At 48.5% G+C, this 23,520-nt stretch overlaps 11 protein-coding genes across 11 annotated transcripts; 5 read left to right on the forward strand and 6 right to left on the reverse strand.

Annotated features, from left to right (window-relative positions):
• Nucleotides 1-981: 981 nt before the first annotated feature.
• On the reverse strand, nucleotides 982-1,388 carry FVEG_09844 (hypothetical protein; the record flags this gene model as incomplete). The annotated part of the gene is made up of 2 exons (XM_018898922.1): nucleotides 982-1,062; nucleotides 1,116-1,388. The coding sequence occupies 2 exons, from the start codon at nucleotides 1,386-1,388 to the stop codon at nucleotides 982-984; spliced, it is 354 nt and encodes a 117-aa protein (XP_018756895.1).
• Nucleotides 1,389-2,704: 1,316 nt separating this feature from the next.
• Nucleotides 2,705-3,311, forward strand: FVEG_09843 (hypothetical protein; the record flags this gene model as incomplete). Its single annotated transcript, XM_018898921.1, has 4 exons — nucleotides 2,705-2,867; nucleotides 2,921-3,025; nucleotides 3,079-3,143; nucleotides 3,189-3,311. 4 exons carry the CDS (start codon nucleotides 2,705-2,707, stop codon nucleotides 3,309-3,311), a joined length of 456 nt encoding a protein of 151 aa, XP_018756894.1.
• Nucleotides 3,312-5,991: 2,680 nt separating this feature from the next.
• Nucleotides 5,992-7,852, reverse strand: FVEG_09842 (hypothetical protein; the record flags this gene model as incomplete). The annotated part of the gene is made up of 6 exons (XM_018898920.1): nucleotides 5,992-6,200; nucleotides 6,259-6,352; nucleotides 6,406-6,428; nucleotides 6,481-7,516; nucleotides 7,574-7,697; nucleotides 7,776-7,852. 6 exons carry the CDS (start codon nucleotides 7,850-7,852, stop codon nucleotides 5,992-5,994), a joined length of 1,563 nt encoding a protein of 520 aa, XP_018756893.1.
• Nucleotides 7,853-8,306: 454 nt separating this feature from the next.
• Nucleotides 8,307-9,808, forward strand: FVEG_09841 (hypothetical protein; the record flags this gene model as incomplete). Its single annotated transcript, XM_018898919.1, has 3 exons — nucleotides 8,307-8,453; nucleotides 8,525-8,832; nucleotides 8,881-9,808. 3 exons carry the CDS (start codon nucleotides 8,307-8,309, stop codon nucleotides 9,806-9,808), a joined length of 1,383 nt encoding a protein of 460 aa, XP_018756892.1.
• A 491-nt stretch (nucleotides 9,809-10,299) lies between these two features.
• On the reverse strand, nucleotides 10,300-11,399 carry FVEG_09840 (hypothetical protein; the record flags this gene model as incomplete). The annotated part of the gene is made up of 3 exons (XM_018898918.1): nucleotides 10,300-10,683; nucleotides 11,103-11,301; nucleotides 11,365-11,399. The coding sequence occupies 3 exons, from the start codon at nucleotides 11,397-11,399 to the stop codon at nucleotides 10,300-10,302; spliced, it is 618 nt and encodes a 205-aa protein (XP_018756891.1).
• A 587-nt stretch (nucleotides 11,400-11,986) lies between these two features.
• FVEG_16679 (hypothetical protein) lies at nucleotides 11,987-13,132 on the forward strand (the record flags this gene model as incomplete). The annotated part of the gene is made up of 2 exons (XM_018905921.1): nucleotides 11,987-12,406; nucleotides 12,456-13,132. 2 exons carry the CDS (start codon nucleotides 11,987-11,989, stop codon nucleotides 13,128-13,130), a joined length of 1,095 nt encoding a protein of 364 aa, XP_018756890.1. The 3' UTR covers nucleotides 13,131-13,132.
• Nucleotides 13,133-14,476: 1,344 nt separating this feature from the next.
• Nucleotides 14,477-15,226, reverse strand: FVEG_09839 (hypothetical protein; the record flags this gene model as incomplete). The annotated part of the gene is made up of 1 exon (XM_018898917.1): nucleotides 14,477-15,226. One exon carries the CDS (start codon nucleotides 15,224-15,226, stop codon nucleotides 14,477-14,479), a length of 750 nt encoding a protein of 249 aa, XP_018756889.1.
• A 144-nt stretch (nucleotides 15,227-15,370) lies between these two features.
• On the reverse strand, nucleotides 15,371-16,194 carry FVEG_09838 (hypothetical protein; the record flags this gene model as incomplete). The annotated part of the gene is made up of 6 exons (XM_018898916.1): nucleotides 15,371-15,503; nucleotides 15,540-15,624; nucleotides 15,680-15,835; nucleotides 15,892-15,939; nucleotides 15,990-16,049; nucleotides 16,107-16,194. The coding sequence occupies 6 exons, from the start codon at nucleotides 16,192-16,194 to the stop codon at nucleotides 15,371-15,373; spliced, it is 570 nt and encodes a 189-aa protein (XP_018756888.1).
• A 144-nt stretch (nucleotides 16,195-16,338) lies between these two features.
• On the forward strand, nucleotides 16,339-17,369 carry FVEG_16678 (hypothetical protein; the record flags this gene model as incomplete). Its single annotated transcript, XM_018905920.1, has 3 exons — nucleotides 16,339-16,426; nucleotides 16,481-16,857; nucleotides 16,899-17,369. The coding sequence occupies 3 exons, from the start codon at nucleotides 16,339-16,341 to the stop codon at nucleotides 17,367-17,369; spliced, it is 936 nt and encodes a 311-aa protein (XP_018756887.1).
• A 119-nt stretch (nucleotides 17,370-17,488) lies between these two features.
• On the reverse strand, nucleotides 17,489-19,282 carry FVEG_09837 (hypothetical protein; the record flags this gene model as incomplete). Its single annotated transcript, XM_018898915.1, has 1 exon — nucleotides 17,489-19,282. One exon carries the CDS (start codon nucleotides 19,280-19,282, stop codon nucleotides 17,489-17,491), a length of 1,794 nt encoding a protein of 597 aa, XP_018756886.1.
• A 1,363-nt stretch (nucleotides 19,283-20,645) lies between these two features.
• Nucleotides 20,646-21,752, forward strand: FVEG_09836 (hypothetical protein; the record flags this gene model as incomplete). Its single annotated transcript, XM_018898914.1, has 4 exons — nucleotides 20,646-20,726; nucleotides 20,802-20,863; nucleotides 21,422-21,600; nucleotides 21,727-21,752. 4 exons carry the CDS (start codon nucleotides 20,646-20,648, stop codon nucleotides 21,750-21,752), a joined length of 348 nt encoding a protein of 115 aa, XP_018756885.1.
• Between the last annotated feature and the right edge of the window lie 1,768 nt (nucleotides 21,753-23,520).

Consider the following 23,520-nt stretch of genomic DNA (forward strand, 5'->3'; position numbering starts at 1 on the left):
ATATTTGCTGTATTCCGATACATAGCTTGATCTCCCTGGTCTTCTCGTCGGCCACGATGTCCTGTTAGACTGGACGAAATCATCGCACATCTCCTTGCCACTCAAGGCCTTGGTACACACAGCAGGTCTGCCTGTATCGACCTCTTCTGGACATTGTCTATTCGCATAGTGGACGGTCTTCTCTCGTACTACTTGGGGTTGTCTCTATCACTCAAATAAATGGAGAGATAAATGCTCGCTCACACGGCCTTAGCTGCGACCTACTCCATCAACATTGTCTGCGTAAGCCCGACAGACTGCATTCTCCTCTCAACATTTGTCACCATCGACGCATCGAGCTCGTTCTTCGCAGCTCGAACCACAAGTATTATAATATACTTGCAGGTCTTAATAGAACAAAGTTCCGTCGAAGCTTGTGGCTCCTTCAAATTCATCCGTGGTGGTGGTTACAAACGTGAAGCTTCGTATAGTCAGCTCCAGCCAAAGTACCCACGATTGCGATATCAACCTCGCTGTCATAAGAGTTCTAGTCTAGGTACTGATAATATTTGTTCTAAACTGTAGCTATTGGCCAGGCACTTTAGTATGATTGCCAAGTTAGAAGCCGAAACTGATGGCTGAGAGCCTAAATCAGCACAGAGAACAGTCACTTTGGCTTACGAGGCAACAAAGTCCAACAACCAGATATGTTTTCATTGTTATGTACTCAACAACTAAAATAGATCCCAAGAAATGCTTGCCATGAAGCGTGTGGATGGTAATGTTCGAGGGCGGCTTGGCCAGAGCCATCCCCTACCAGAACCGGCAGAAGCGAATCATTCCAAATCCCATATCAATCTCAAATTCATCCATCCATCGCGTAGTAATGATCGTAAAGGTTTCGTGTGTCAAATGATCGTAGATCTTCGTGAGTATCGATTTATCATTGCCAGTGACTGTCCAGTGCCGAAGTCACCATGATCGATAGAGGGGTAAAACCCTTTACCAGCCGAAGTTCTTAACAGTCTTCTTGATGGTGATGGTGCCACCGCCAACATTGAAGTTGCAGCCCTGGTTGCCGTTCTATAACCAAAGTTAGTAAGTCCCCGGCAAGTCTGGGTGGTTAGTGTACTCACGTTGTTGTTGCAGCACATCTGGATACCGTTGCAAACGCCTCCAAGACCACCGTTGGTGAAGGAAACACACTCAACATCGGCCTTGTTGCCAGCGGAGGTGCAGCAGTAGAGAGACTGGCCGTTACCGCACTGATTCTGCTGGTTGTTGTTGTTGTTGTTCTTGGGGGCAGGAGGAGGAGGAGGGGGAGGGGGGGGAGGAGGTCCGCCGTGAGGAGAGGCGAGGGCGCCAGTGGCGACGGCGAGGAGAGTAAGAATGGAGGCAGTGAACTTCATGTTGAAGGTTTTGTAAGAAGTGATTGTCTCAAAAGAGAGCGTTGAAGAGTTGATTTAGGATCTTAGTTGATTGTTGAGTGAGTGAGTGATGAAGAAAAGATGAGTTTAGGGGGAGAATAGTCGTCCTTATATAGATATTTTGGTCTCATGGAGATACATGTCTTGTTCAACTCGAGACCTCACGATGACCTCTCTTGACGCCTAAGTGAATACGCCCAAGTGACCTTGTGTCAGCTGAACTTGAAGCTATCGAACTCTTTTCCTGCCTCTTAGACCATAATGAGCGCCGAATTCATGCAAAGGAAGTCCAACAAGAGGTTGGCCAACTCCACAACTGAGCAAACATCGTGAAATCGTTGGAGGACAAGGTAAGAGGCTGGATCGAGACCAAGGTCTAGCTTGAGCCTCATGCGATAATCCGAGTGAGCTGAGCCCAATAACTCATATCAGCTCGGCACCGAGGTTCCGAATGGTCCGGCGAGTTGAGTGCAGGACACAAGCTAGCATGGCTTCTCAAGCTCAACGACAGCCTGTAAGTACAGCACATGCAATGCATGGAGATAGGTAGCCAATAGAGGCGAGGATACATCGGCGAATTGGGCTTCAATGACAGAGAAAACTCATGGGCTATGTTGGCTGATTCGGAGGCCGAGACCCGGATCAGCAGGGGAAGATGGGCCAACAGATGCAAGGGCTTGACGCATGTAACAGCACATATGTTGCATTACGCCCAAGAGTCTCAGGCCTCACAACATAAGCAGTACACTCTCTCTTCCGTAAAGCCCCAGTGACTTGATCTGCTAGTCTTGGACCCGGAAACAATCAGGATGCAGTGACTTGGAATCACGTGTAAGACACCAGACGTTTAAAACGGTCCCAACTAGAAGAATGTGTGTTTACCAAGATTAAACTTCAATATATCTCATCACAAAGGCCAAAGTCCCAAAAGTAAAAACGTTATTCGGTGGCTCATATTATGGCTGGCTGAACATTGGTTTATTACCGTGTACCCCGGATCACTCTGCATATGCGCATTGACCCAACGCCGACATCCGGCGTCCACCAACACGAGAAAAACAAAACCATAGCACAGACGGCACTTATGTCATTTATTGTCATCCTAAACGTCCACAGTAGCAACGGGTGCGAATTTGCAAGTTCAGCTTTAGGAGCAAGTACTTTAAGACATCTGCACAAATACCAGTCTCTGTCTCCCCTCAAACTATCTCCGGCATCACTACCTACTACTCCACTCGTTCGAGCACACACACACACAGACACACTCACTCTTCTGTCTTGAGATTCGCCTCGCTATCATGCAACTCCAGCTCTCCGCCATCTTCTACGGCCTCGCCGTTCTGCAGGGCGCTATTGCGTCGCCTGTTGCGGAGCCGGCTGTTGAGGTTGAGGAGAGAGACATTGAGCCTAGAGCACCTTCTATGGGAGACATTCCCTGGCCTAGACTCCCAGCTCTTCGTCGTAAGTTCACCGAAATATTGTACAGTGACAAACCTAACTTGATCGGCATGAAGGAGCTAAGAAGGGCAGTGACAAGAACTGTCCTGCTCCTACTAACGACCAGGGCAATGCTTGTTCTTCTGGAACTCAGTACTGCTGCACCACTGCCGCTGACGGGAGTAAGTCTTTTTCTTTTTTTCTCCGACTGTGCGAGTAACCTGACACCCTAAAGCTCAAACCTGCTCCAACTCTGAGGTCTGCAACGCAAAGATTATCTGCTGCAACAACAACAGCGGCGTAAGTACCCCCTCCCAATCCTCACGCGTCGCTCACAGTGATCAGTTCCAAATGTGCATTGGTGAAATTGACTTCAATGCGCCCGTGACCATCAACATCAACATCTATAAGGGCGGCAAGGGAGGAAAGGGTGGCAAGGGCGGCGGCTACAAGGCCATCAAGGAGTAAGAGAGTGTCTTGTACATACTACCCAGAGTCTTGTATCTACACTTGTCAGCTGTACCTACCTTGCTTTCGTTTCTCACACTCCTTTGATGATGGGTTGGGATGATGCGCTTTGCCGATGGGACAGAAGAGGGTCGTACATAGTATTTAGTCAACCTTGGCTGTCCAAAAGAGGCGATTTGAACCTGAAAAGACTCTTGTTTGCTCCATACTTTTGTCAGATCTGTGAAAAACATGGGGTATTGTGGATCGCGAGCTCTGCTTAGCGTAAATCCCAAGTTGGGTAATGTTTGGTGAGAAATTCCCCCAGTGCCCAAGACGAGAACGGCAATTAAACGGTCGAGAGCCTCTCGTCGCACTAACACAGGCCATCACGTTAATAAGCATGCCTTGCGCTAAATCGAGACTAACCTAGCTGTTACACTTTCTCTTGTGATACCACGTTGAGCTGCCCTGCCACGTAGGATAAAGCCACTTTGTAAAAAGCATCGGCCTCTCGGCATTCTGATTTGAGACACGTTTCTTTGTGCCTGAACCTGGTACCTGGGCTCGAGAACCTTGATCGTTGTCAGCCTTAACATGGGCATGGGGGTGAGATCTTAGTGTCCAGTCAAGCGACAGACGAAACGGCGAGTCTGGGGATTGTCAATGCTCCGATGGATCAGCGCACTAGTCTCAGATCGATCTTCAAGTCTAGACTGGAATAACCATGTATTAATGACGTTTATTCCAAATCACGCAATCATTAGTTCCGAGAGGACAATAACGCTATAAAGAATAAGCTATTCCCAAATGTCCGGGTGAATCGAGAAAATGGTCGTCGCGGTGGGTCTAAAAATACCGCAAGTGTAGGTTCAACAACGACGTTGACGGTAGTGGAAAGGAACACCCGCTCTTAGTACGCCCAACGGCGATTATTTTGGCCCGTATAGAGCGCCACAGTTGGGAAAAAACGGCCAGTGATTCCTCGCCACAGATTTTGGTGGCGGGTTGTTGGTGCAACAAGGTTTCTGCTACTGCAAGCCATGCCAATAGCTCCTCGATAGACTTGTCGATAGTTTGTAGCTGACAGTTCCAAGAACCAATGATTTGAGATGATGTATACGGGGATTAGAGAAGATGGAGACAGGACCAGTTAATTGGATTTGATTTCGTCATGATCTGATCATTAACTGCGGCATCTCTTGTGGGACAGCAATGCGAAGTCACAGTGATTGAGAGGATTATTCCGCGGAATTGATACCTCGCGTAGACTTGAGCCTTTACATTTTGTTATTGTAACACCAGCCTCGTATACTGAACCGGGCTGACGGGTTTGTGCCGTATTACCGTAAGATCGACCCAGTTACCCGTTTACCGTGCTGTGATCAGGCACGCGGTGAGACATGGTCATGGTTGATCCAATGGTAGCAAACAACCAGTGACGACCCTGAGCGCATTGCATTACCATGCATGCACGTCCAATGTTTGCTCGTAACGCCTCATCGGGACCGTTTCGGCACCAACACCAGCGAGATCAGAACTCGGACGTCTCGGATCGTAAAGGAAACATCTAGACTATGCTAGCAAGTAGTTTAAACGAGGGGGGAGAAATAAACTACCACTAGACGACGAGCTAGACCTCGGAGTTTCCAACTCAGGGTCCAAAACTTCGTGATAATACCCCCTGTAGCGTGTTTCCACCGACATCCGGTGCTGCATTACCCCGCAACATGGCTTCAACATCTCGCTTTATCGAGACGATACTGTGACTAATTTATTGACATCGTGGTATCACTGCATCTTGCATTGTGTGAAAGACTAATCAGAGAAGAGAGACTAGACGAAGAAGAAGGTGGTCTACTAACCCCGGAAAGCAACCATCCAGGGCTGAAATATCGACAGAGAGCCTCCGGATCCACGGGCAGTTGTGTAATCCCTGCAACTCAAGTCCTAGAGCCTCATTTCACAGCTCAACCACCGCTCGCGAACGGAGACCATACCCATTTTAATCTTCTGAGGCCCAGAGGAGAGATTTCACCGCTGACTGAGGTCTTGAAGGAGAAAGGGCTGGAGCTTCTCGGCCGGGAGTCGGCGCATCCGCCTAGCACTTCCCATTTGCATACCTATTATGGCCTGCACGTGTCAATTATTTCCCCTCTTCAGCCTTCAGGTGAGGCTGGTCTAAAATCTTACTACAATTTGATTGCTGAGAGGAGGGTGCTGGGATCAGAGTCTACGGGGGCGCGATGGTACCCAATGTGTCAGGACCAAAGCGAAGATCTCGGTTGTTTTATATCGAGGGTATGATTTGGTAAACGGGGTTACTCGATGCATGTGAGTAATATTAGTTAGTAAAAGCATGGGAGAATGTCGGTTGAATCGTGGTGCAAGCAGTGAGCTCCAACTTAGATGGAGAGCGTTTGGAACAATGCCAGTAACAACACGAGGGCCATGTCGCACAGCTATGGTGAATAGTGCGAATCCAGATGGATCTATCGCAGATATGGATTGATTGCCGAGGTAGTATGTACTTATTTGCAAGACCCGTTAGCGAACACGGAGTCGAGTCAATGCGGACACATGGCCATACAAGGCCGAGTATACAGGGTAGGTTTCAACATAACCGCCTCGACAAAATGTTCTTTCATAATCCTTTGAGTTATCTCAGATACCTAACCACGCGCTGTAGCACATTGACACCCTACCTGTCTTGAGGTACTGGCATACCTTTCTCAATCTGTGCCACTTCCTCTTTCTCTTCCCTCCCATTCTCAATACTCCTTCTATGACCAACTACTTGACTCTGCCTAGCAATAGAGACTGTTTCAAAAATATTCCTACTATCCAAGAAGATGCCGTCGACCTCCTCTAGGTGTCGCCCACTAGTTTCGGGGAAGAAGAAGTACACGCCTGAGATGAACTGTTAGAGGTTGTTGCGTTTTCTTAAGGTAAGAGGCAGTGCACTTACTTGGAAAGGTGAGACAGATGTTGATGGCGGCGTAGATGATGTAGTATCTGTACTTGAGGGTAGCTAGCCCAATAGGAGTGATTTCAGCAACAACCTATGAGCCCTTAGTCAGATCTTCTTTCATCACACGCAGGTATTTAATCTTACAAAGTTGAACAGCCAGGCGGTGGCTAATGCTAGTCAGCAAATGGTCTTTATACAGTATAGAATGGATGGACTTACCAGTCGACATGGCCGTGATGGGCACTCGATGACTGAGCGGTGAGATCTCAGCAGCATATAGAAACGTAAGTCCAAGGAATCCGGTTGGAAAGAACAGTGAGAAAAGGAAGATGAAAGCCGCCGCAACTCCCACCGACGCTGTATTTCCCGGCTGCGACGACCCGCCCGCAACTACAGCCATACAGACGCCCATACCCAAAGACGATACCATCATCAGCTTGCGACGTCCAAACCTGTCTACGGTCAAGACACCAATGGGCGAGCAGATTGTCTGCCAGGTAAACACCGAAGCAGCGATGATCTTTGCTGCTCTTGGTGTTTGGCCAAGGTAGTCTTCGAAGATCTTGGCTTGATAAAAGGCCAGGGCGTTGATGCCGCTCATTTGCTGGAAGCATTGCGCTGCACAGGCGAGGCACATGCGATGTAAGAGGCGGAGCGGTCCGTTGGTGAAGATATCCTTCAGTTTGGCTTCTCCTGCGAGGGCTAAGGACGTTTCGATTTCGCGAATTGCCTCGCCTACTTCGACGGAATTTGCGTCGGTATCGGTCAAGTCGGCCAAAACCTCTCTTGCACGATCAACTCGGCCCTTCTTCGTCAGCCAACGAGGAGACTCCGGAAGCAGTGGTGTAGTAAGCATAATGATAATGGATAACACGCCAGACAAGGCCATGGGGAATCGGAAAGTGACAGAGCCGTGATGAAAAGACATGCCCAGATTCGTCCAGCCTCCGATAGCCAAGCCAAAGGAGATGAACAAGCCTTCAAGCATCACCGCCGCACCCCTGTGAGCAGCGCCAGAACACTCTGCTTGCCAGTTCGGAGCTGTGGCTGTAATGTGTCCAAAGCCATATCCGGAGACCAGTCGACCGACTATAAGTTGCGGAAGCGAGTACGAGGAGGATTGTAGAGCTGCACCTATCGTGTTGATCAAGGCGCCGAATATGATGGTTCTCTTCCGACCGAGCTTGTCGCCTAGCCAGATGCAGCTAAGGCAGCCGAAGAGACAACCCAGGGTGTACATGGCCACGACGGTTCCCTGTTCAGGTCTAGAGTCAGTAATGGGGCCATGATTCAAGGAAGCTGAAGAGCGTACTTGAAGGGTCGAGTTATGGTCTTTGGTGGCTCCTTTTGTATGCACGGTGTCGAGGGCAGGAAAGGTCTCTACCCACGACGGGAGACTGAGGAACCCTCCGGCGATAGAGTTGTTGTAGCCGAACCTGTATGTAGAAGCAGAACCGGTCAGCTGTCATCCTTTCGCCTATTCTATTGTGCATTATTGAGCCTGGTTGACTTACAAGAGATAGCACGGCAAGATGACCGCCCAGATCTGAGCCATCTGGATTTCCCTCCCTCGAAGTCCAAAGAAACCCATCTTTCTCCTGGATGGCAAACGCTTGCAGGTATAGTTGACTTAGAATGAGGAGCTGAAGTATGACGATAAAGTAGAGTGCGGTGAGATGCTTGTCAGAATCTGGGGAACTGGGGAAATGGATCGCCTTTTATCTCAGCAATGTTTCGATGCAATCTCTCGTAGACTAACCGTGGCTTGGGCTTCTGCACTCGCTCTAGTGCCATATTGGCCATAACACATCGGGTGGTCGTGCTAGTTAGTCGGTTTAACCGATGGAGATTGTTGCGGCTCGATCGGCCTCCGATAGATCGGTTGAGCCGACGGAAGACCCGATGGCATCGGAACAGCCACCACCACCATTATCAAGTCCATATAAACATTTCAGACCTCTAGCCTCCAATTCACATTTCTTCTACCATAAAAGTTAAGCTTTTACTTAGAAAAGTCAGACGTAACCATCATCTGTATACTCGCAATGGCTACTCGACGTCTCGCCACCTGGTCGCACAACCTCCAGTATTCGGACCTTCCGGAAGATGTAGTCAGTGCAGCTATTCGAAGCTTCTACAACTGGGTTGGCTGCACCATAGCAGGGAGTCAGCATGAAGCTACAAAGATCGCCGTAAGCTCAATAACCCCCAGCCAGCTCAGTGGTGTGATTTAGGTAGCTGACGTGTGCTGGATTGCCGGCAGCATCAAACATTGTCTCCCTTCTTCGGCCCACCTACCGCGTCGCTACTCGGACACCATGGAGCTTCTCGTTTGGATGCTCAACATGCGGCGTTGATCAATGGTATAGCATCACACGTCCATGATTATGACGATACGCATCTCGATACCATCATACATCCGACAGGACCTGTTGCCAGCGCTCTTCTTGCTGCTGCCGAGTGGAGAGGTGGTATCTCAGGGAAGCAGTTCATCACAGCTCTCGTGGCTGGTATAGAAGCTGAGTGTAAGGCTGGGCTGGCTGTATGGCCAGAACACTACGACGTTGGCTGGTAAGAGCATGTATCTGTATATCCATCACATCAACTTACAGCCTCAAGGCATATTACTTCCACCGTCGGTTCAATTGGAGCAGCAGTTGCGGTATCAAAGGTCCTAAGGCTATCTCCAACAAAGACCACCCATGCAATTGGTCTTGCATCAACTCAAGTGACTGGTCTCCGAGAAATGTTCGGTTCACATTGCAAATCATTCCACGTCGGCCGTGCAGCTCAAAGCGGACTACTAGCTGCTATCATGGCTGAAGGAGGCTACACTAGCAGTGAGGGCGCACTGGAAGCGAAACGTGGCTGGGCTGCTGTCGTGGGGACCAGCAAGCCAGACGTGCTCCAGAACTTGAACCGTTGGCTTGGTCCTGAGATTGATGATGGCTTAGCTAGCCGGAATACCGGCCGCTGGGAGATTCTGAGGAATAGCTTCAAGCCTTTCCCGTGCGGGATTGTCATCCACCCTGTCATCGACGCTTGCATACAACTACACGCGGAACTGACGAGAAAGGAACACGATCCAACGCAGATCAAGTCTGTCGCGGCACAAGTCCACCCTCTTGTCCTTGAACTTACCGGGAAGAAGACTCCAAAAGATGGTTTAGAGGCAAAGTTCAGCGTATACCATAGTGGTGCATGCGGTCTCCTCCTCGGCAAAGCTACACCGTCAGAGTACGAAGACAATATTGTACTCGACCCCGCCGTCATTGCTATTCGCGATCGCATCACAGCGAACATCGATACGAGCATCGCAGCAGATGCGGCTAAGGTCACTGTTGTGATGCAAAGCGGAGAGGTCTTTACAAAGTACGTCGAGCATGCTGTTGGCAGTCGCGTAAATCCTCTTAGCGACGAGAAGCTGCGTGAGAAGTTCATAGATGGATGCAAGAACGTTTCGACTCGCGATATTGAAGCAGTGAGCCAACGATGCTGGGGCTTGGAGTATTTGGATGATATACGGGAGCTTGTGAAGTATTTGTAGCTACTTGGAGGAGTGAAGGTAGAGACTTATTTGTGATGGTAGGTACCTTATACCTTTCATCACTGCCTCAGATAAAGGGGCATAGAACTCCAAATTCTTCACCACTAACTAAAGCTGTCGCTGTAACGTCTGCCCGATCGTTTCGATAGATATTTAGTACTTGATACCATCGTTGGCAACCTAAACTTAAACTTGTAGGCCGTAGTCAACTACATAAATATTTCACTCCATGTATACACGTAATGATGAGCTGCAATTGTCAAGCTTAGCATGATATTTTGCGATACAGTCTCCCGCATGTTTGCAATGACATGTTATTCCTTGAGAGTACTTCATATGCGTTTCCAGATATTGATGCATTGAGAGACGGGGCTTGTGTTAACTACATGGTATTTGACTTTCCTTGTGACCCGGCATCTAGTTTGCCTCCCAGTCTCACCATCATGGTACATGTATATAACCTCCCTGCATCCCGTATATTGATATATCATCTAAGAGCCCGAGATGCTGACGATAGTGGGCTTTTGAGATCTGTATTCAACAGTGTGGGTGCGAGCACCTTGCCAAACACCAAGAGTATAACCATCGCCCGTCTCGTCGTAGAAGACGTAGTTGTAGGGATCCTGGGCGACAATGGTCAATTTATAGGTGAAAGGAGACCGCAAATCTGCCCAGTCGAGCTTGTACCAGGTGATGCCAGTCTCGTACTGGACATCCCGAGAGGGGAATCCCTCGCTGCCTACAGTCCAGTAGACCTTGACGTTCTCGAAGTTTGGACCGGACTCATCCGCAGAATCAGCGGGCTTGTCGGCAATGTCGTAGTCAGAGGCCTTGACGCGATAGAAATATGGGCAAAGGTGATCGGTTCGATCATACTAGTAAGCTGTTCACGGCCTGCCACTAATTGAAATCTTAGCTAATGGTAACCAAGATAATATCAAGAACGTCATTTGGGATAACATCCCATGTTCTAGCTTCAAGGTTTTGGTCAAGGCTCATAACATCACGAGGCCAAGGGATACTGCCCCGTTTGCGGTATCTTGGTACATTTCTACTCTGGCAAAGATCTAGATCTAGCCTGTTCCCCCCCTTTGGGCTTCACGTCCAATGACATCTTAGGATAAGATTCCATTGAGTTCTTCCATCCATAAATTATGTCTCATCAAACGTGACGGTGTCACGCTTGCCCGAAGCAGTACAGCACGAGTCGAATTGATGCCAGTGTCCGATGTCTCGATTCGTGCAGCACTACCGTTCATTAATTTACAACACTATCCTCAGGCTCAATACTCACAAAAGCTCCATCGGGGCTGTCAGTGAAAGCGGTTCCGTGACCGCAACAACTGCTAGAGTATCCTGTGTTGAAGAATTGACGTTGGGCCTTGGGGTCGTTCGGATTGGGGAGTGGACCGGGTCTCATGCAGCGGAGGGCTTGAAAGTTGCCGACGCAACCATCCACATCTGCAACCACGGGGCCCGAGAAGAGCAAGAATCTATGCACGGTTGGCTTCCTGATGTTGAGGGACAGATATCGGTATTGTACGTATGGTACTTACGACGCTGCCACTGCCAGGTCCACAAGACGAACCATTTTTACGTTAGTTAGTTAGGAAGAGCGAAATTGCTGATATGGTGGGAGAGCCAGTGTGTATCTGGTCATAACAGGCTCCTATATATAGGCGGCAGTAATTCTACAGAATATACGGATAGATATAATCATTTCTCAGACCATACTTCGTATTTATGCCGGCTGTAATTTCCCGATTAGTAGTAAAACTTAAAGATACGAATGTCTAGGTGGCCGGATCATGAACTCGGTAATTGCAATCATCCTTTCACCGTCATTCAGATTTTACTTTTTTTGCCTGCCCATTTGGGAAACGTTTTTAAATTTGCCGTACTTGATACAACTGCCGTCACTACTCCGTAGAGCTACAGAGGGATTAATAAGGTTTAGCATAACATGTAGAGTCCAAGCGGCAACTAATCTTCAGGGCTACCTTGAATTGCACGGTCTCGATGTCGCTCCTTTAAAGTTTCGCTCCGGCCTTTCCGTGAAAGCTATGCGGTGAACATACGGGCACATAATCTGTATTTCTTCCATTCAGCGCAGGCACAATTTAGATCATGTGTCGCACCTGTGTCGTAGAGTTTACACGCGAAATAAAATAACGCAATATGAAACATAGTATACTCATCTCCTTGGTCGCCTCCTGGGGTTTAACAGCCTCCGCTTCCAACCATGCAACTCCGAAATGCCGTCAAGTTTCTGGCGATATCTTGTTCAACGACCAATTCCAGCTCTACCCATCGTTCTTTCGGTGGGATGATCAGCGCTACGTTCTGTATCTCAGGTATGCTGCCCCATCACGTCCAGCTCAGCCCCAAGCCAATGTAACCTTTTTATACAGCTCAATCTACAACGCCAGTATCGCCGTCTGGGACCCCTACAGCTCTTCACTAGAGCGAATTATTTCTATCCCTGGAATAACCCACAGCCTAGACAAAAGACTCTCCGGGACTATTATAGACCCCACAAACAACGTGTTGTCTGCGGTCGTAGAGGCCGCTTCATTCTTTACAAGCGCGGGAAACGATGTCAGTGGCGATAACTTTGTTGTCAAAGTCGATCTGAACACATTTTGAGACAAAGAAGATTAACCTGACGGCTGTTACCAAGGGCCAGTACGGGGCGTTTCTCGATATCGATAATGGCCTTGATGGAGATCTTTATGTTAATGGCGCTTATCCATCTAGTATCCTTCACGTTGACTGCGAAGACAAGGTCTCCCCTTTCTACGTCCGGGAACCAACCACTCCTCCGCGCTCTTTTGGCTTTGGAGGCGTGGTTCGCGTCGGTCACGATCTCATAGTCAGCGATAACACCAACCATGAGCTCGTCAAATTCGCCATTCACAGTGGTCATCACTCACCAGTTGTTATCCCACAGACAAACTATCACAATTTCTCTGGCGGAAGTTCTCTCAGCCTTCCTGTCCGATACGGCGGAAAGGTTATGTTGATGGCAGAAGATGTCATTGATAAGAACACATCTGGGGTCTCTGTGTTTAGCTCAAAGGATAGCTGGAAAACAGCAAAGTTCGTCGGCTTTATTGAGAGTATTGACAGGAAGTTGTACCCTGCCTCTGTGGCTCTGAGTCAAACTTCTGCGCATGAGCTTGGCGAGCGGATTTTTTCGAGCGTGCTGTTCTACGATAACAAGGTGAACCCGACGATGGGGGGCAATCGGACTGACTTTGCGCTGCGGGATATCACGGATTCGGTCGACTCCTTGTTGAAGGCAAATGGATTCCATATCTAGCGGTGCAGCCATTCTTTGGTAGTGGGCAGACCTCGAATGTCATAGTAGTACTTCCTTGTTTACTTACCCACTAGCCAACAATGATGAGAAGGATTATATACTTTGGTTAAGCTCGGTTCCAAGGCTGATCTTGATATACGAAAACCTTGTCGGCTAGCTCGGCCCGTAAACAGCCGAAGCGACACCTCAACCCTGTTGTTAAGCCAGGGCCAGCTATTCCAGGCTTCCTAGCGTTGTTCCATGTAAATTCTATCTTTGTTCCCCTTTCGGTGACCTCGTAATCTTCCGGTGCCTTGTGTTAAGTTGGTTTCTGCGTCCAGATAATCGTCGATAAATCATCAGATTTATCGGAGACCACTGATACTAGCTTTTTCCATTGTTATGCATGGCATCAGGGAGTAGTTGACTATAATCCGGCATCTGAATATATGTCTATTGACTTGCGCTATCCTTTGTGCCCAGTTTAGGTGCTCTCGCTAGCCACCCGGGCTCTACTAAGCAAGATATATCCTAAACTTAGGATAACTGAATAGGCAGGTCAACAAATCTTTTACTTTAAAGAGGGAACCGAGAATATCTACCGTGTCTATCCACCACAGGATTAGCGGAATGTCGGTGGATCAACGTGCGTTATCCGCGGACCTGCGAAACTTACATTGAGGAATGGGCCCATCTATCACTATTAATCCCAGTATCACTGTAAGAAAGAGTACATAACGGCCATATCCTATGAAAAACTGATAACTCAATATTGTGGATCTTCCTTGTAGAAATGGGTATATATGGTACAGCAGTTGCTACTCGCACCATCTCTTGGAATCATTCACACACCGGTCCATTTGTACCCACGAGCTTCAGAGCCCTCGTAAATCTCTTCAGCTCGGACCAACAATGCGCTTCACTTCTCTCGTGGCTGCTGTTGCTTCGGCATCTCTAGCCTCCGTCGCATCGGCGTGCCAGGCGGATGGCACCATTGGCGGCTCGTTGCCGTCTTCCAGTTTGAATTGCTGCAGCGGCTGTGCTTGGAATAGTTACATACGCAATAATGTGAGTTCCCCAGATCTAGCAAGCATCCAAGAAGCCGATGCTGAGACATTTATTAGGCAGTTACATACTATTGCCCTTCGATTTCTGGGGGACAATGTCAAATCATTCCTTACCACGGCTAGGAGAGCAAAGGGATCCGTATCAATTATATTTACGTCCGCGTCTTTATCCCTCTTCGTGTCTCCTGACTTGGCGATTTTGCGAGCGTGCAGAAAAGAATAATGTTATTACCAGTGAAATACGTGGACAGGGCCCATGCTTAGCGCTTGTAACTAATAACACCTCTATTCACAATTCCCTCAGTCGGCGATATTGGGAGAGACTGAACGCAAGGCGTGAGGTGCCTTTCTATATCCCCCTGGCACAACCCGTTTCTTGGCAACGTGACCCCCTCTCCTTGATGTTTGTTGTCCTGGACCGGTGCCTCTACCCCGGTTTCCACCACGGGCAGTATATCGCTCTATTGACTCCGGATGTGATGGACCCGGGCGGTACCTCGCAGTTTGCTGCTGACCATCGGGGTAGTAAGAATCGTCCTCAAGGTCTTCGTCGTAGTTCTTTACTAGTTGCTTGCCTCGTACAGCGGGCCGTTCTTCGTAGCCTTCGTCATAGTCATCTTCCTCATCAAACGAGGGCTCGTTCTCGAAGTCTCTTCTATCATCATCATCCTGCGTGAGTCTTTGGTCATCCTCATATCGTTGATGATCATGAGCATATCCATATTCGTAGGCAACGTCCTCGCCATCATCGTATTCTTGTCGATACCTTTGTCCGCTCGTCTGTTGACCTGTTCTTCCACTTGGCCTGGCACCATACCGCTGCCCGTAGTTTGACTTGCCTCCTCCCCCATGCTCTCTTTGTCTGGAAGCCAACAAACTTGCTGACTCTCCAAGACCCCATCGGTCATGACGCAAGCAGAAGTTTTTGGCCTGCTGCGCTGCACTGACACCATGCACCTCCCGTAGATACTTCATGAAAGCCAAGTATGCCTTCGCCACATCTTGGGAGTGCTTCTTCGTCAACTTGACCTTGGGCATCTTCCTTGACATGGCGGCGACCTGCATGACGTTCCGGTCCCCACTAGCATCTGGGTTGGCTGGTTTCTGGCCCTCCAACTCAGCAAGGGCAAGGGCGGTTTGGCAAGCATTACGGATCTGACGACCGTTCCAGCGTGCAGCTTTATTCTCTGCAAATTAGTCAAGGATGAACTCGTTGACGGACAGCTCATCGAGTTCAAGCTTGGCTTCGCCCCTTTCCTTCTTCTTCTCGAAGCGGGCTTGAATACGAGTGAGATTGACCTTGAAGACAGCAAGGGTAGAAGTTTGGCTCAGAGGAGGTTAGTATAAGCTGATGTGGATACACGAGGTCAAGGCCTCGTCGAAGGTGCCGACACGGTTGGTGGTGAGGAACAGAATACCGGTGTAGTACTCGAGTGTCTGAAGGAAGCCTGTGCGGAGAAACCCTTCAGTACACTACAATCCCTCAAGAAGCGTTTTACTTACCAGCGACAAGACTGTTACGGTCAAAGTTTTCAGTCTGCCGAGCCTCGAGGAAGACATCGGCTTCGTCGATTAGCAGAATGTAGCCCCATCGACTTGCGAGAGCAAATTTCTTCTCCAAGCGACTTTCGACCACGTCTGCTGTCGAACCTAGGTCTCCTATAACTTCTGGTCAGCTACCATGCATCAAGGTTGAAAGAGAGTACCGCTCCTACCGCAAGTTGTTTGGAATAAGGGTTTGCGGAAGTATGTCGCAACGCATTCTGTCCAAGTCAGTCGACGCCCTATGGCTACCGCAGATCGAAAAGCATACCCGCTGTCGTCGTCTTTCCAACTCCAGGTGCTCCATGCAGAAGCAGAATCAAGCCCTTGCCTACGCTTCGTGTCAGTCGTTGTCAAAGACCCTGAAACCGGGACTGGGACTACGTACCTTTTCCACGAACGATATCTACGTCATCAGTGTCATTGTAAGCTGACGCCTTGCCCAAGAAGTGTTGCGTCACCAGACTTTCAACCATTTCTCTGTGTCCCGATGGGAAGACAAGCAAGTCGCCCAGTCCGAGATGAACAAATCCGGTCGGAAAATGGCAGCCCAACAACAAAGACTCGCCTCAGCTAACGAACGGAATGCTATCGCGAAGTAAAAGAATTCCGCAGCTAACATGGCCAGCGCTACGACTGCATCTAATGCCATGAATGCATTCATGAGGCTGTCACAAGAGTACCTCACCAACCTGACTGCTTTGAACGGTTTGTCCTCATCTCGGCACCACTTTGAGAAGATTCACTAACGTATACATGTAGAACAAAAAAGGCAAAATGCATGGCTTGCGGTCAAGTACACTCGTCTTCACACCCAACTTGAGGCAGAACAATCTCTCAGTCGAGACCGAAGACCTTGGGTCGGTCCAGCTCGTATATCACAAGCTCAACTTCTGCGCATCCTCAACATAAATTTGGACTTTGACCTCTCCGCTGTTGATAAAGTCGACATGACTGATATCTCAGGCTCGTCTGCCCTGGTGAACCGTCGCGATCAAGGGAGAGCTGAGAATTTGGTTGAGAATGCACAATTCAAGCAATGGGTCGTCAGGACAAGTTCTACTGAGCTGCTTGTCCACGGACACATGAAGCCAAGTCGAACCAGCGTCACACCTTTATCGTTTTTCAGTGCAGCTATGGTGCGAAACTTTTCTGTGTCGTTGCATTCTTTTGCGGACAGCACACGGACCTCGATGATCCACTGATCGGCGGTATCGGACTCATCGAGAGCCTCACCACACAACTTCTTGTTCAGCATCACTTTGATGATGCGGATCTTGATAGAGTTGCCCAAGAATTGAACCTGCCTCTTTTAAAAAGAGGAGTTGACGACATTGAGGAGCTTTGCCAGCTGTTCACTGTCCTTGTTCATCGTCTACTAAGCGATAAAACACTCTTTTGTGTCGTCGATAGTGTGAATGTGTATGAAGATGAAGATCTGATGCAAGACATGTTTGTGGAGAAGGTACTGTTTGAGATACTACAGTTGACGGGTGACCCAAGGGTCAAGACACATATCAAGATTCTTTTCACGAGCCCGACAGACACGAGTACAATCTGTAAGGCGTTCAAGGAAAAGGATGTGCTATCTATGCATGAGCCCGGTCGCTTGAGCTTGGATAAACATTTCAGTGACAGTCGTTTTGCGTAGCAGGTCAAAGGGGCTCTGGAGCCGTCTTAAGCCATCAAGTTGAACCAGAATTGTATTGTTTAACCGAACAGATAAATTGTGAGCTCCCATTTCAAGTGTTTACAACAGTCCTAACTAGCTCAGTTACCTAGGCTAACTATAGGGCTGCCACTAGTCGGGTTAAAGGTATCCCAAGATATGCATGCGTTCACGCCCGCAGCTTCTCCGGGGTTGACAAACCCCTCGACAGCAGGGCTGCTGCTCGGGGGTAGAGGGGGAGCTGCAAACTCCATTGTTGTGCTCTTAGAGTCAACGTGGGGTCCAACCTGGACTCCATGAGGCCACTGGAAGACGTTGTTCTTATCCCAGTAAGTCTTGATTCTCTGCAGCTTGTCTTTGTTTTCACCATAGTATGCCTTCTCGTACGTGTCTTTGTCGAGTGTGGGATCCGGAAAATTGACATAAACACCAAGCCCGTCCATGGAATATTTCCTCAGCGCCTCGTTAAGACCTGTGAGGGCCCGTCTCATCTTCGTCTCTAGCCACTTATCCTTCCATTCAATCATGATGTATGTGTGATATTCACATCCTCGCCAACGATAGGCGGAGTCACCGGGCTTACTTGCATTGGCTTTGCCGCCGGAATGAATCCAGGAGACTCTGATTGAGCCTTCTTCCCCTTTGAAGTCATTCTTGAAAGCCACCAGCCCTTTTTGAAGAGTATCAATTATCTTGGCAATATTCTCTTTGACAGTGGCCTTTGTGAAAGAGAAAGAAGTGTATATCCTGAACATCGCGTTCGAAGGCAAAGCCTTTTGAGTTTCCTCTGACCACTGAGCTACAAGAGTCTCGTGGAGGAACAGGGTTGAACTCTCTGGCAAGGTTCGGTCCTTGAGCTGTTCTGCCAGTGACTTGTTTTTGTCTTCAACCTTGTCTTTGTCGTCGACCTTGTCTTTTTTGTCAAGCTTGCCGCAATTTCCGAGTTTCTCATCGACCTCTTTATCGAATTCTGTCTCCAGTCCATTATAGTAGACCAGAAATCGAACAGACGGATCTTCACGGGTATCCTTGAGGTCCATCAACCAACTGGTGTCAATCGTCATCTCGTTGGACCACTCAGCAGTATAGAACTTTATCATCGCTTCGGTGAAAGCCTTCTGGGACTCAGCGCAATGAGCAGGTGCCCAGGTATAGACCCCAGAAACCACAAAAGGATGGCGCAGCTCCTGAACCTTCATCTTGAGCTGGGTAACTACCCCAAAGTTATTGCCACCAGCACCACAAAGGGCCCAGAAGAGGTCCCTCTTTTCCTCCTTTTTGTCATTAGGGCTGACTCGGATGACTCCATGTTCTGCAGTGACAATACGAACCTCGAGAAGCGTGTCACTTCCCAGGCCGAAGCTTCGAGTAAAGGGCGCGAGACCTCCACCCAAAGTGAAACCACTGACCCCTACACTAGGACAACGACCTCCATTGATAACCAGTTGATTGTGATGGTCGTTGATCAGTTCGTGATAGGCATGAGCCCAAAGTGCGCCTGCATCCATAGTGATTGTCATGTTATCCTTGTCGAAGTCGACGCGTTTCATATTGACCAGATCAATCGAGATTCCATTGTTGATAGCAGAGAATCCGCCGTACGAGTGGCCACCATTCTTGATTCGGATAGGTAAGCCTTCCTTCTTGGCTCGGTCAACGGTGATGCGAACATGGGACTCATGCTCGGGTTGGATGACACAGCCTGGTCTTTCAAAGCGGTAGAGGAGGTTTGCATTTGCCACAGATTTCTCGTACTCGAGCTCTCCAGGAGTGTAGACTGGGATTTTCTTTCCCCTGAAGAATCCCACTTGTTGCATGCAAAGGTCGAGGAGACGTTTTTGTCGCTCTATCTCCTCTTTGGTGAGCTGAGGTAACCCAGGTCTTTGGGTGGCCATTGTGGCTAGCTGTAGTATAAAAGGCTGGAGTAAAAAGTATGATTGAAAGTCTTTTATATGGGGTATAATACTAGTGAACTGCTTTTCCTGTCTCCTTGGATTCAAGACGACTCAAAGATGAGCTTTTATAGATGAATGGGAAGACTGAGTAGCTCTCTGCAGGCATGCCCAGCGCTAACCGTTTCATGAGCTACACCAAGACTGTCACATTTATCACATTTCGTCGCATATATCACAATCAATGTCTCAGCATTCGTCCAAACGAACGACACTATGCAGATGCTCTTGCGAGAGTTTGCCTCTATAGCATCTTGGCTCCCAGCGCTAGTGAATACGGGCAGATCAATAGTCTGGTCTAGACTCGCCGTCGTTCCAAGAGACCAATAGGAGTAATATGATAAGTTCCGGAAGAGCCCACTCAGCCAGCCTGATGTAGACTGTTCAACTACCCCTCACTTTTCAGCTAGCCACAATCAATTGTCGCCAGCACACAGAATTTAGCTTCCAGAAAGGGCCGGTCCGTGGTGAACTAGAACAACATCGATACGGGAAGTTGACATACACATGGAACTCAGCGCAGTCCGGGGTGTGGCATACGAGGCAAGGCGCGGTAGTAGCGTCAGTTTTTGGGCAGGGCGCCGACTCGTAAACCATGAGGAAGTTGGTGAATCTGTTGCTGAGGCCATTAGCTTGTCAGCGCTTGCAAACGCAACGCGACCACAAGAGCATTGGGGGGATCGATAGTGTTACCTGTTGGCTTTTCATAAGGAAGGACAAAACACAAGACATTTAAAGCAAATCCTTTCAAGAGAATTCCGCTGTCCTCAAAAGTAGAATACTTTTTATTAGGATAGCTGCAGGCATGAAGACTCTCATAGATAATTAGGGCCACAAGGTTTCCAGGGAGGGCGAATGACAGAGAGATGTCTTTGCGGCTGGGGCCGTGGGGTTATTACTTACAATCTATTGCATTATTTCTAAGCGATGTAGATGTCGTGGAGGGCATAATATCACCGAGTTGCGTCAACAGTGAACATAGTTGGAGGTGGAGGGGAATGCGGGGGTAAAAGGTGCGGATGCACAACTACGGATTTCCACTCTAGCCGAGGCAAATTTTAATTTCCTCATGGGGAAAAAAGGGATTAGTAGATCAGTTCTAAGGTTAGTCGCGGGGCATATAGTCCAAAATAAATCTGTCCTCCCAGAATCAGTACACCCAACGGCCCGTGGCTGCGACGCGTTATAGTTTACCCATCTGCTCAAATAAGACCTTAAGCCAAGCTAATTTGTTCTGTCCTGTCCTACCAACCGGAGCTTCCCACTCGTTTGACGCACTCGCTCACGAAGAGCATCCTTGTCAAGAATGGTAGCTCAATCAGACGCCATCCGTCCGCCCGGACTGTCGAAACTGGAAGGTTTATTTCAACTGCAGAAGATCGAAAAAGTAAGTTGTTAAACTCAATTCTCCTCCTGGACTCATTGAAAGTAAAATAGACTGCTAAACATGTGTTTCTACTAGGATGTTTTCGAAACGACCAGTGGTCTTTGGCATCCTCCTGGAGGAAGAGGGCTTTATGGAGGGTACGTATTCTTTTACAATTCCCGACGCTCAAATCGTTCAAGAGTTGATAGTGGCTATCAGACTTATCATGTCGCAAAGTTTGATAGCGGCACAACAGACCGTAGATGAAGGCTTTGTCTCTCATTCCCTGCAGAGCCAATTCTTTCTCCTTGGAAGTGATAAATCCCCAGTCACCTATTCAGTCGCGAGAGTTCGAGAAGGGCGCTCCTATGCTACAAGAACGGTCCACGCGATCCAGGAAGGAAAATGCATCCATCTTGCTGTGGTATCATTCGCCCGAACGCCTTCCAAACATCCTCAGCAGATTCACCATGCCTCAGGAATGACACCGATCGGAAAACCACCGGCAGAAGAACGACATATATTTCAAGAACAGGGAATCGACGCAGTTGCTCCGGATGTGTCAGCCGTCAGCTTAGGAAATGATAGCATTCCACCGCAGGATAAAGTAATGCGGTGTTGGACCCGTGCACGAGAGGAGATCCTCCATGCTGACGACATTACGGTACATCAAGCCGTCCTGACTTTCCTATCTGATTGGCTTGCAATAACAATAGCCCCATATGCCCACGGTTACTTCCAATTTCCGGAATCGATTGCGGAAAGCGTGAAATCATCGGTTTTAGCAGGGACAGCAGTTGGGATGTTGTCCACCCTCAACCATTCTATCTACTTTCATTCATCATCAAGCATACGAGCAGACGAATGGATGTTAGTCGAGGTCAACTGTCCCTGGGTAGGTGATGAAAGATGTTTGGCTAGTGCAAAGGTATTTGCAAAAGATGGCACCTTGTTGGCAAGCTATGCTCAAGAAGTAAGTGAATTTGGTATACTCTGCAAGATAATAATTAACATAATTTAGGGAGTATTCAGATTAAGGCAAGATAAAAGCTCCTTATAGTTTATGAACTAAGTTTATATCAGTTAATATACATATCAAACATAAGAGCGGAGTTAGAGAAAGCTGTGGAGGAAGTCTTGATGAGACACTTTGTCAGAACTACATTTCTCCCAGTCGCGGACGCCGTCTTTACCTACTCTCATATCCCAGTCCAAAGGCCCAAAGTCCATTCTGTAGGCTACAGCTGGTACTGTCAAACCACTTGGATCGCATATGACTGTGAAAGCCCGGCGCCAAACATGCCTTCACGGCAACAGAGGAGCGTCTCGACTCCTAGAATGGGATGTCGTGAGAATGTCAGTCCATCACAAGGCATTTCTGGCCTATATCTTCGGTAGGCCCATGAGCCAATACTACAACAGTCGACTCACAGCCCAGAAAGTATCAACGGCATGTTCACGACCCTCGACACGAAGGGTCCGCTAGAGACTTCCACAAGACCTGCTACTGACACGTCAAACGGCCTATCTCTATTATATATGGGAATTCTCACGTTTGTATTGCTTTTAATCAATACAGAGTGCGAGCTCAAGCGTACCTACGATAGCGACCGGGGAATGAACCCTTTCTCACCAGACCAAGGGGGTGTGAGGTCCAACCTGGTCCGATCTCTCTTGGCCTTATTCTTTTCAATATTTGGACGATATCGGATCCGACAAACGACTTGACGTGCAGACGTACAGCGAGTTCAGTGTGCAGGGTATACCCGGTCACAGTTTGAAGGTCATCCATCAACAGGTCTAAGAAAATCGTGAATTGCTTGGACGTGAATCTTTTCGTTCGCGATCCGTAAAAGGTCTAAAAGCTCCTGACGGAGAAACGAGAGTGGCTCCTACGTAATGTCTCGGATCCAGTCTCGCCACTCCAACGAGTACGGACAGGATTGACGAAAAATGGTATGGAAACTGGCAATTTTGGGACAAGAGGGAAGCCACGGCACAAACATCTCCACCCCTCTTCTAATGTTTCTTCCGAGGGCCAACTTCTATGTTGCGTGCATCGCCACAGACAGGAGAGACATGGTCAACCGCCAGATATATGAAGGGGTTCTGGATCATCAGATAGGTGAGTTAAGCCAGCCTTGTGCTGTGCGCACGTATCGTGTTGACAGAGTATCTATCAGCCCATAAACCACGCTCCAACTGTGTGGGTGGTTGATATCATCTCCATGTCCTTTGGCTACATCACGGAACCGCCTGTCATCAAGGTGGCCATTGAAAATGCCATAAGAGACAGTAGAAATGGAATCTGGGAATCTTGATGGAGCTGATCTTTACTCTAGGGCATACGAAACAGAGGGGATGCGCCAGATTCTGGCGGCATTCACGGCAAAGTGGTCCAGCGGAGATGGTACGCGGGCAGTGAAACCGCAGTTGGGGAACTCGCTGAAGGACTGGGAGGGCACAATATGGCATGCTTTGGCGCAAATGAAGACACCTGGCTGAGGTACGAGGGAGATTATAGTTTTGTGTGCTGATTTAAGCTCTCAGCCACGAGGCTCAGCTGCAAATACCACCGACATCCAATAAAGTTGCTGTGTGCACAACCTTATTAGTAATATGATAAGTACTTAAGTTCAACCTGAGCCTCTTACACCTTTTCATTTCCATCTTCCCGCAATCTATCCGATCTCTGTTTCAGCAAACTCAGCACCCACAGCAATGTCACACTACCTGCCGTCATGGAGCTTCAACCCTCAGATGATCTCTTCACGGCAGAACCTCAGCTTGCTCCCACTATGATATTCCTTGGATC

This window comes from Fusarium verticillioides, chromosome 1 (assembly GCF_000149555.1).
Source record: "Fusarium verticillioides 7600 chromosome 1, whole genome shotgun sequence".
NCBI lineage: Eukaryota > Fungi > Ascomycota > Sordariomycetes > Hypocreales > Nectriaceae > Fusarium > Fusarium verticillioides.